Source organism: Brienomyrus brachyistius, chromosome 7, assembly GCF_023856365.1.
Source record: "Brienomyrus brachyistius isolate T26 chromosome 7, BBRACH_0.4, whole genome shotgun sequence".
NCBI classification, from domain to species: domain Eukaryota; kingdom Metazoa; phylum Chordata; class Actinopteri; order Osteoglossiformes; family Mormyridae; genus Brienomyrus; species Brienomyrus brachyistius.
The window spans coordinates 17,395,586-17,407,622 of NC_064539.1; the positions used below are offsets into that span (position 1 = coordinate 17,395,586).

The 12,037-nt window shown below is 42.8% G+C and overlaps 1 protein-coding gene across 2 annotated transcripts; it reads right to left on the reverse strand.

Moving 5' to 3' along the window:
* Positions 1-549: 549 nt before the first annotated feature.
* morn5 (MORN repeat containing 5) lies at positions 550-10,117 on the reverse strand. Of its 2 annotated transcripts, none has more exons than XM_049021009.1 (5): positions 10,028-10,117; positions 9,096-9,243; positions 8,553-8,664; positions 7,256-7,387; positions 550-1,049 (listed from the first exon to the last, which is right to left on the reverse strand). In XM_049021009.1, exons 1-5 carry the CDS (start codon positions 10,072-10,074, stop codon positions 982-984), a joined length of 507 nt encoding a protein of 168 aa, XP_048876966.1. In that variant the 5' UTR covers positions 10,075-10,117; the 3' UTR covers positions 550-981. The 2 variants fall into 2 exon arrangements, with proteins under 2 accessions (XP_048876966.1, XP_048876967.1); XM_049021010.1 differs by lacking the exon at positions 550-1,049 and adding an exon at positions 4,212-4,758.
* Between the last annotated feature and the right edge of the window lie 1,920 nt (positions 10,118-12,037).

A 12,037-nucleotide genomic window follows, 5' to 3' on the forward strand; every position in this document is an offset into this window, starting at 1 on the left:
CGCCTTTTGACAAGGCTGATACGCAACGTTAATCATTTGCGTCGCCTACTTTAATTTCATGCGGTGCTGTACCTCGCGATAATAACAGGGATTTCAAAACTTTTTGGGTCACTGAGATTTGCTGTTATATTTATCCAAGCATCTGACATTCATATAACATTCATAGACGAGGATGCTTTCATTTGAACAATGACACATGTTACTCCATCGTGAAAGAGCGTTGGCTGCTAGTGTCCCCACCTTCTACGTAATACTAACAGCACAATACTATTCCTGAAGGGGAAAGCTAATTTTAGAACCGTTAAAAATACACCATGTTTAGATAAACAGCACGATAAACGTAATATATGCAAACAATGTAATGCAACAAAGAGTATGAACTTCATATTCTGACACGGTTAAAATCGGTGTTATTTTTCTCTAAGCCAGCTCTGTTTATAGCAAAATGTTTTATTTCATATTATATTCTCTGTTTTGCCTTTGTCTATAATACGGTTTTACTGTTTTCAGCCTGTGATATTGCTGTAAGCAAGCAAATATATTTAAAACTATTTTTTTACACGTTTAATGCTTTTGCAACAGTACTTCAATAATCAGTATTATTGTTCCTGTAGAAAATAACTGATAGCTAAAATTATACTAATGTAATTTTTTTTTATATGGTTTAATTTTATTGTTTACATGGTAAATTATGGTGCAAATGACCAGTGTGTCCTCTTATGGTAAATAAAATGCTGTAAGTGAATAAGGTTAAGTATGCACAACAGAAAAAAATGGAAGTCAGTATGCTAAAGGTATGTTAAAGGTTAAAGGTATGATTTTGCAGCATAAACAACCACATATATGTATTTTCTTCTCAGTGACAATCTGCAGTAAAACAATGATGAAAACCTTCAGTCCTGTGAAGTGGCACATGGATTATTTTAATGATGGCTGAACCGGGTCCACCAGGCCCCCCTCCCTCAGACACTTCCTCTTCTGTCACTGCCCAGCAATTTCGTCCCAGCTCTTCCGACAGGTGCTCACAATCCACTTGTGCTCCTCGTCATCTGCGGAAACAGGCAAATGCCAGGGTGGGAATCGCTCAGGAACGGCTCCTATGTTCGGACTTAACGGGCATTCGTCAGGAAAGGTGCCGAAATGGCAGGACGAACCCAAAAACCGGCGGCCCTCGCGTCTTCGGGGTTTATTGTGGCCTTAATAAATCACGTTGCGTGATTAGCCGGTGCATCCGCATGTCCTCCAAGGCTGCCAGTACTTGTCAAGCTGATAATTCCCAACGCTGGACGGGGATTTTTTTTTTCCTTCCACGATTTTTGGGAGTAAAAACAGTCAATAAAAATATGCCGTTTTTCGGTGCTTAGAACTGAAAGGAGTTGCTAATTGCAGAGGGAGAAGGTAAAGCAGCTCCGCGGGGCCCTGAATCGCGTCGTGCAGCTGCATGCACTTGAGAACTCACCCCGGGAACAAGGCGAGCCGGGCCCCATTGTTGCGAACAGGTCTTAAGCTTCTCTCTGATTGTCAGTAATTGCCTGCAATGGCCCTAACAGCCTCTCCACTCGCCTCATGGTACTCTACCTGGCTACCACACTCCACAATTGAAATCACGGGCGGCCGAGAAAGGCGCCGCGGCAGCTGAATGCTAACGAAAGGCTCTACTCTCCTCTTGTGCTCCCTGCCACCATCCCGCCACGCGGAGGTCATGCTTGAGAAGAACATTTCATCACTATTTTAAACCAATTAATACCTCTGCTTCCTCCACCGGCGGCAATTATATGGTGTCTGACTGCAATTATCGTTTCCTGGGCATGTATGGTAATGAGGCTACATTCGTACGTTTGCACGCTGTCCGCGTTCCGCCCTTTCAAACACCGAAGATCTTTTTCTTCCTCCATTGTAGTCTTCTGGGCTCTTCAATCACAGCAGAATTGATATATTTTTTCATTACCGCTACCCCCCTCCCAGTCTTAGGAGGTTTGTATTTTATTTACCTTTAGCAGTCCAAATTGTTACGAATACACCTGAAGTCCATGTCTAGCTGCCAACGTACATCAACACTGGATGCCCACCCAGCACTCCCCAAAAGGCCGGTAATGAACAATAAAAATCACAATACCACAAAAGAGTCAAACACAGGAACAGCAAGACCACATACTCAAAATATTATACTAACGTCAAATCAGATTATATGGTCAATATTCACTCATAAGTCAGTCATATTTGACTTCAAAGTCTATAGCTGTACACAGGGGTGGATCTTTTGCTACTAACCAACTGGGCTAATTCGGAAAAAGATGTAATCCACCGTACAACTTTTTTTTTTACCAGCCAGTAGGCTAGTGTTGAGATTTTTGTACTTGCCCTTCATCTAAATGATTCGCACCATCCAAGTGGGCAAGTTTCATTTCCCTCCCTGGCTGGGCACTTTTTCGCACGTCATATTTTTGTAGGAAATAATACTCACTGATGCTGTACATTGATGTATAATGCGGAATGTGTTCTACGTGGCTATACTGAGCTTCACTGCACTTAAGTATATCTACATCTTCCGATGGTACCGCGAGTAAATATTTTATCTCGGTTGATAAACTGTCAAACAAAATCACACACAAATCTAAAATGTAGGTTATTACAAACCATTTACAGCTTCAGCTTTAATTTACATCTTGGATCTGTTGCAAGCTGGAAAAGCAATAAATGATCTAAATGCACAAACTGTCACTTAATTCAAAGCACGAGAGGGAGCGCAGTAATGGCACCTTGTTGGAAGGTGTTGCTCCTAATCCTTTTCGAAAAGGAAGAGTGTTTCTTAATGGGCTACGGAGCCCCTCAGCCCTCAGATATGAAAGCGTAAATCCGCTCAGAGACCTTTTACCGTGACGTGAAGGGCTTAAGGAACTGTTGTTGAAGGAGTTTATTTATGAAATTCAGCAGTGACACTTGGGGCTGCAGACTATCTTTTGTCTTGGCACAAACACGTGAACATTATACTGATACAAGCTGTTTGACATTTTTTAGTGTGACGCACAATGGGGAAAAATGGCAGCCGTCCAAGACAGGTTGTTTTTGTTGGCAGTGTAATGCTTTGAATGTGAACCTTTGTAGGTTTCAAAGGGGCAATTACAGCAGAAGCAGGAAACCACTCTGAACAATATACGGGGCTCAATACCACTTACACAACTATTTGTCATTAAGGTAAAATACAACGGAGGATCGATTCGTGCAATAAGATGAGTTAAAGAACAATGGAGGTGTATGAAAATACTTTTTTTTTGGAAGAAGTGCATCTTTAATAAGTTCCAAGTGGAAAGGATTCACCTTGTGTAATGTTTGAAATGAAATACAACTGTTTGTGGCTTTTATCTGTTAAGGAGGAATTTCAGTTGGAATATACAAATTTCTCTGAATGACATTTAATAAAAATAAATGCCCAGTTTTCTAAGAACAGAGTGCAAAATTGAATTCCTTTTGGATACTTTAGGTATTATCAGGGGGTGGGGGCATCATTTTTGGGTGGAACCCAATGCAGTTTAGGAAACTTTTCACTTACTAAGAATGTGTACTGCTGACCGGCAGCAGTCCACCCCGTGCCCCCCCCCCCGGACGGCTGCAGCTGTACTCTCCAGCCCTGATACCCTAACCTTGCCTTGCGTTGATTTTACAGATGGTTGGCATCATTGCTGAGGCTATGAAGCATGTAGCCTTTGCGGTTTAACTAAGAAATGATTCAACGTTCCTTTTAAATAATCTGCTAGTAGAAGGTAGAGAGGCTTCGTATTATGCGTCTAGTTTGCTTGCACGTCTTTATGTTGCTAATATGACATTAACTGTTGGTGCTTCCAAAAGTAGGAGGAGATATTCAGCGGTAACCACAGGGGTCAGTGTGGAGAATTTGCCCGGTGCGTCTGCGGGCAGGAGGCCAGCATTGCTGGGCGTCCCGCACGGCCACTCCCTGACCCGCCGAGGTCTAAGTCACTTTCGGCTGATACGTCTTGCCATGGCTTCTGTGGATGGAGAATCCCGGGGGCTTCCTCCCATCTGCTTTTGCTGCTTTTCAGGACTTGGCCGCCAGCCTGGGTATTTCCCTGGTTCTTCCTGCCCAGCCCAGAAGCAGCTCTCTGCCCCCCCCCCCTCATCCCCCGAGTTCCTCTGCCCCACAGCTGCAGCCTGACTCACCCTCCAGCCAGCCCCCTCCCAAATGCCCCCACTGGGAGAGCAGTTCCTTTCTGTCTCCAGCAAGCGTCCGTCCAGTGAACGCTTGCTCATCCTGGACGGAAGCCATTGGCAATAAATTCTATCTTCACACCCATTTTGACAAATAAACACTGGCCACATGAAGACAAAAATAAATCATGGAACTGAAAATGTTCGCGTGGCACAAATAGGTGTCGGACATGTATTTGGTGATGTTTACTCTTCAAACTAAAAATTACTTCTAAATTTACTACCTAAATTACTTCTCTCCAAAGTCCAGCACGGAGAGACAAGCTGTGCATCTCTGTAGGTGTGTGTTGCTGATGTTACTTCTTGATTACTGTCACTTCCAGTAGAAGATGACATCCCTGCCATATTCTAACCGTGGCATGTTTGATTTTCAGATAACTCCGACTGCTAAAGTGTGCTCTGCTCAGCAAAACTCAATCCAATACCTTCTGGAGGCCGACGCAATTAGCAGCATAATCACACTGATGCTTCAGCTGCTAGTTCAGTACTTAATGACAAGGTGTAATGCTAGCTTCTTCCTGGTCCGACATTCGGCTGTAATAAAAGAGGAAATCTGAAGTCATTTCGGCTGAAGATATTAGCTAAGCGAAACATGCAGAGGCAGCTATATGAAGTGATATCATCTGCCTGACTAACATTTAACAAAAGTGCTTATCCCACAAATTTCTTCATTTCATCTTACATGCAAAGGAAAAAATTAGTATCATGTATTTCAATCGCTAAAAATCATGCACCAGCTACAACTGTTCAGCATAAGACAATCGGAATCAAAATGTACAGTCTTCATTTTACTTTAGGTGTGTAGGCTCAGATAAACTGTCGGCGTACTTAGAAGAGGTTTGCATGCTCTGCCTTCTGTTATGATGTATAACACTTGGCTGCTAGTGTATATATTCTTCTGACATTACCGATTGCACCCTGGTTTGAATCATGTTCCATGTAGCAAGATAAGACAAGACTTTTTGAAAATACGTCAAGGTTGTTCAGACGAACAAATACCCTCCAGCCCGATCTCTCCTTTTCACAGCTGTGGACAGACGTAAACCACAACCTTTCAAAGTACTGAGCATGTACACTGGTGTGGAAATAGGATTCTGGCGTGAGATTGAAACTCTGTTTTATTTTCCCCTTAAAAATGACTAAAATGACCTCAAAGCAAAAATCCAGAATTGACAAAATGTGTTTTGTATTTCCTTTGGACATGAAATGTAATTTCAGTATATAAATTTGAATGAAGTGGAGAATGTCATAGAGTTATGATAGATTAGAACATCCATCCATCCATCTTGCACTGCTAATTTGGGTCCAGGTTACAGGGGAAGCAGTTTGAGCAGAGATGCCCAGATGTCCACCTCCACCTCCTCCAGCTCCACTGGGGGAATACCAAGGCGTTAACCAGGCCAGCTGAGAGATATAATCTCTCCAGTGTGCCCTGGATCTGCACTCCCAATTTGACATGCCCACAGAACTTATTTAGGAAGGTGTCCAAGAGGCACCTTAGACAGAAGCCCGAACCACCACAACTGGGTCCTTTCGAAACAGAGAAGCAGCATCTCCGCTCTGAGCCCCTCCTGAATGTCCAAACGTCTCACCCTATCTCTAAGGCTGAGCCCAGACGCTGTGAAGGAAGTTAATTTCTGATGTTTGTATCCACAATCTCATTCTCTCAGAGCTCATGACCATAGGTGACGGTTGGGACGTAGATCGTTCAGCAAATTACCCGTGAAGAAGACCCTGAGATACTTAAACTCCTCTGCTTGAGGCAGTAACTCATTCTCAACCTGGAGGGGGCAATCCACCCCTTTCCGCTCGGGAACCATGACCTCAGACATGGAGGTGCTGATCCTCACCCCGGCCACCTCACACTCAGCATGCACACTCCCCAGTTCATGCTGAAGGTCACATGCCCCATGATGCCAACAGAACCACATCGCCTACAAAAAGCAAAGACGCGATCCTAAGCCCCCCGAACCAGACCCCCTCCGCCCCTTGGCTATGCCTAAAATCCCATCCATAAAATTTCTGAACAGAATCGGCGACAAAGGGCAGCCTTAGTGGAGTCCAACACCCACCGGTAATGAGTGTGACTTATTGCTGGCAATGCGAACCAAACTCTCACACCGTTTGTACAGGGACTTGATGGCCCACAACAACGGACCCCATACCTCATACTCATGAAGCCCCCTCCCCCACAGGACTCTTCTAAGTATGGTGTGTCGGTTGGATTCAGGATGTCCATGAACTCCATCGCTGCTGTAACCAGCATGGGAAGAGCCCTGTTCCCCTCTCCCGAGTTGTCAGTTTGCCAGAATCTCTTTCAGGCCAACTAAAAGTCATTTTCCATGGCCTCACCAAACTCCACATCGCACTGGTCCATTATGGCTCCTCCTGTAGGTGGTGGGGTCACTGCAGAACTGTCCCACCCGGCTCATTCGGGCTGTGCCCAGCCAGGCCCCATGGGTGAAGGCCCAGCCACCAGGCCCTCGCCAATGAGCTCCACCCCAGGCCTGGCTCCAGGATGGGGCCCCAGTATCCCTTTTTTGGGCGAGGTTTCTGGTTCCTTGTTGTGTTCCATAAGGGGCATTTGATTCGCCCTTTTCATTTTTAGTTTTTAAAATGTAGTTCATCTAGCACATCTACCATAGTAACTTAGCATTACTACATAACAATACCACCACAATCATTTAATTCAATCAGTTTAGGGTGCAACAGTACAGCCTCTTCCTAGGCCAGTAAGCAAGTTCCCTAGATATTAATCCATGTTCTTAATCACTTTGCTACCACAGGTTAAATAAAATTTTGCCTTTACCAACAGGAGAATCAACAGAGCCCTGGGGCTTGGTTGATGGTACGAAGGTTTATAGTGAACAGGTGCTATATGTCACAAGTTATACAGTAAGGATCAGGGTCAAGGTTGTATACACAGGTTGAATTAGGTCTGCGTCGATCCACAGGCTAGCTTTAGCTTTTAGCATTAAAAACTTGGGAAAAAAAATTTGCTTTATCACTACTGTGTCGTTGATCCTCTCACCTGCATTTCTCAGGAAGCGGTGTTCATAATCAGCGATAATTCGAGTTTTGGGGTTGTAAAATCCGTCCCCGCAGTCGTAACAGCCGCCTGGGATAACTCTTGTAGGATTCAGATTGGTCAGCTGGGATTCTCCTGTAATGTCATTGTAAATAGGTCGAATGAGCACCTCGCGTGTCAGCTGAAACAAACACTAATTATACCCATCCATCTTCAGCGATCACGTAAAGGAAAACATTCAAGAAAAAGCACCAAAATACAGTCGCAAAGTTACTGACTTAGACACGACTTAGTCTGAAATGACTTTATACTTTCAAATGACATTGCCTGTCATATCGTTCAGTCTTTCACAATCTGAATTTTAAATAAGACAGTCCACAAGATTAACATCTGTAGCATTCTTGTTATAAAATAAACAATAGTAATAATAAAATTATAGTACAATTATAACAGGCGTGCAATCTTCTTTATAGAGGATAATTTATTTCATTCAATTAAGAATGAAAACAAACTGAGATAAAAAGTTCAAGGAAACGTGATCCCTTATTAGACAAGCAATTGTCTAGTACGAATTTCTCCACAGAATAAATTCAAACAAGCATGAATTTACATCCTGTGTTATATCCTCATTTCAGGGGTAAGAATAAAGAATTATAAGTGAACCTGGTACTGTAAGGAAAAATAACACTGAAGATAACTGAACAAGTTACGGGGAATTTGCTACACAGAAATGTAAAATGTGGTTGTAAACCAGCATGTAGAAAGAATACATCAACATTCCCTCTTCACTGCAGAAAGAGAGACCTTCAGTAGAGAAAGAACAGCTGTAATCCATCCATCCATCCATCCAGCCATTTTCTGAAGCTGCTTGTCCTATTCAGGGTCGTGGGGGGGGTCTGGAGCCCATCCCAGAGGCTAAGGGCACAAGGCAACCCATGGCACAATCACACACCATTCACTCACACACTCACACACACCTATGGGCAATTTGGCAACTCCAATTAACCTCAGCATGCTTTTGGACTGTGGGGGGGGGAGGGGGGGGGAAATCAGAGTACCCGGAGGAAACCCCACGATGACACGGAGAGAACACGCAAACTCCACACACATGGAGTCCCACTGGGGACTCGAACCCATGTCCCAGAGGTGCAAGGCGACAGTGCTAACCACTGCACTACTGCGCTGCCCTCACAGCAATAATCAAAGTGAAAAATGACGGTATTTGGACAAGGTGTTTCATTGAGTATGCCACAGGTTAGGAAGCGCCAAGTGGAGGAAGAGAGATCAGGCATGATTTCACCTGCTGGTTTCAGTCCATTGCATATTTCTGTATAGAACCGCCTGTCATGTCCTTCACAATACCCCCAGTGTTTCTCCTGGTACCCCAGTCCGTCAGAGAAGGTGTATGTCCCCTGCAAAGGGCATCTGGGTTATAGCCATTGTGACATCATGTTACAGGCTTACATATGTATATAAGCTCTCACACAGTATTTCACATCAAAACAGCTGGAAGTAATGCATTGAAAATGCCCAGTCCTTTATGTGTGGGCTACCCCCACCCGTGCAAACAGTTTTTATGATTTGTTGTGAATTCACTAATCCATATATGATAATTATAAATAAACAGATCATTCATAACAGCTAACGGTAGTACAGAACATTTTTGTTAAATTGTAACAAATATTTTAACACAACATTTTTAACACAATAAGAGTGATATAAGAAATGTATGATTGAAGTGTGGATTTAACGCTCTTCTATAATGATGAATGATTGTTTATGGTGGGGTCTGCTAGGCCAGCCAATCCAGCCTCCACCTGAACTCAGAGAGCATGCTACACACCTGCTTACATATTCCTTTCTCCCAGGTACCCTCGTATTTGCCTCCATTGGGAAAATGCAACACCCCGTTTCCATGGAAATATCCATCCTTCATATCCCCAACATATCGTGTGCCTGTTGGCAGTGTGTACTCTCCTCTACCTTCCATCCTGGAGGTAGAAGGGCACACGAGTGGTTAATCTGACTGACACGCGTTTCGTTTGGGACGATTTACAAGATAACACACTTGGGCAGCAGAAAGAAGAAGCGTTTTTTCTTTTCTTCACTGCCACATAAATGCAGATTTAAACATAAAGTGCTATCAAAAGTCTCAAATATAAATCTCACCGAACAAAAGTAGATTAAATTAAAAAATCTCAAATACAATATAATATAATTTGCCGATCTTCATTTAATTAGCAAGTTGTTTAGATTACTAATTTTTAAATAAAATATGATACATTAACGTATGTAAGTACATATAATCAAAATGATTACTGGTTACGGAATGTATATATCGATTACATGGTGAGGACTTGAATTTTTCAAAATAAAGACATTTAGCTCCAAAAGTACATGGCTAATATTGTTTTCAAACAGACCATTAAAGCATCAACCGCGATGTATGTTTACAATCAGCATAATGTTTACATTTTTTCGTCGATGTATTAACTGGTCATGGGACGTGCTTTGCTAAACAGGGAATTTTCTACGTTACTCTGTGATCGTTCCCTGTACTATTAGACAAATCACTGGCGATAACTAAGTCATTACAGACCCTTAACAAGGCTTTCGAATAGGTTACTTTACTTCCTAGCGTGAAATATTAGAGAGTCTGCGGATCAGCTTTCAAGCAGGTTAATTTGGTGAATTTAACGTAGCGAGCGCGATCACGTCCGTCTTAGCCGTTGCAAGTTATAGAAAGGGGGAAAATGAGAAGATGAATACTTTTACCTGCCGTTTTTGTAGGTTCCGTCATAGCGGCTACCCGCGAACTCCATAACGGCGAACGATCAAGCCGCGGCGGCGTCACGTTTCCATAGTAACCACCTCTGCCTGTCCTCGCTGCAAGGTTGCCTCCCATTGTTTTTTTTTTGTTTTTTTTTACTGAACCTACTGTTTATCAACTCATTAAATTACATTGTGAGACACTGTATACCCATGAAGTAAGTTACATCAAGGTTCTTGTAATGCCTAGAACAAGTCATCGACATAAACATAAACAAACAAACAAACAAATAAATAAATAAATAAACACTGCCAAAAGACCAAACTTCTGCCTCTTAATCAAAACGTATTCCGGTGTCATAATAGGGGAATACGCGAACCGTGATTTGTACTGATAGTCAAAAAAAAAAAAATCGAATATCATGTATTTCTTTAGAACAGGTGAGCGTTTAATCTGCACCCCTCCTCACCCTCACCGGTTCACCAGCTCAAGAAGGCTAGCAGAAAATTTATTTGCTTTAGGTGAGAGGTGAAAAATTATAGAAAGGGTCTCAAAGAACGGAAATAATGTCACTGAATGTGCAGAGTGACAGGTTTACCTAACATTTTGGCCGCTGTTTTTTGTACGGATTCACCAGCGTTACGCATTAGGGTTATGCTGGCTGGATAAGGTTTTATGGAAGCATATTGAGAAACAGAGCCCAAGTCATGTCTGTCATAAACTGAAGCTGGACTCGGTTACAGTTAAAAAATAAGAGAGCAGCAATAATCTTTAATTGAAAGGATTATGCCTCAAGTTCAGCTCAATCTTTTGATGGAATCAAACTTATGTTTGCAGAAAAAGATAAACCCCAAAGTGGGGAGGGTCAGGGTTTGCCAAGGAGGGTCATCGAGTCAGACTTTTTTCTTCTGGTTTTTATCATGTGAGCCTGACGTTAAAATGGCTTTCTTTTGAATTTGTTTAGCATGCCTCGATTCTTTTCCCAAACTGATGACTGGGACATATACTGTGGAAAGAACACTTCTGATAAAATATGTAATGTGGCGGACTCCTCTTATCGCTATTACCTTTTGGATTAAGAATCCCAATCCAGTGATTGCGTGCTGTAATTCATAGCTTACGAGTGTCAGATTGGAACATTTCTGATTAGATTTGCTTGGAAAATAACCTCAGTCCTGCTGTTTCTCACACAAAAGTGACGCATTGCAGAGAACGTTGGTGATCCTGATCTGATGAAGTACCTAGTTCGGCGTCACCTGCGCTTCTCGCTGTTAAAGCAGACACACTCTAGACATGGGAGCGGAGACAAAAAGCAGCCTTGATGGAATTCAATGTTTCCTTTCTGGACCGGAGGGCAAACGGACCCGACCTCGGTGCCACACATGCCGATCACATCCCGTCTGTTCATATTCTGTGTACTAAACCTTTGTCAATAAAATAAGCTTTGCAAAGGGGCATGGTGAACGATGATCCACTGAAAGGCTTAACACAGCAAAAGAAGTTCATGGTAAAATGAATACAAAATGAGCCAGTAACAGAAGGGGGGGGGGGGGGGGCGTGAAAACAAAGGCAAGTGGGTAAAACCAGAACGGTACCATTTACAATTAGGGTCCCTTCAGCCACTTGTAAATGGTAGTAACTCATTAAAAAAAGAAAACTGCGTTATAAATTGTTTACAATTGTCTATTAATAATTTACAAAGTGTTACGCCCTAATTAATAACCAGATTATAAAGCATTCATAAACCCTTAATATGGGCAGCCTTATTGTAAAGTGGCACCACCAGAACGAGAGCTAGATCTAAATAGGGAGAAACGGAGAGGAGACACAAGCAAGAAACATCTACTAGAAAGACATTCAGCATCTACAATGACTGACAGAGTAGGTCATGCTGTACCAAGACTGGTGAATGGCTGAATGTATGGATCAAGCCCCCCCCCCCTGCATCTCTCTCCTTAGTGTTTGCTTCGAAACACCGAGGCAGTGGGTGGGAGGTGTGTTGCTGGCTGTCAGAT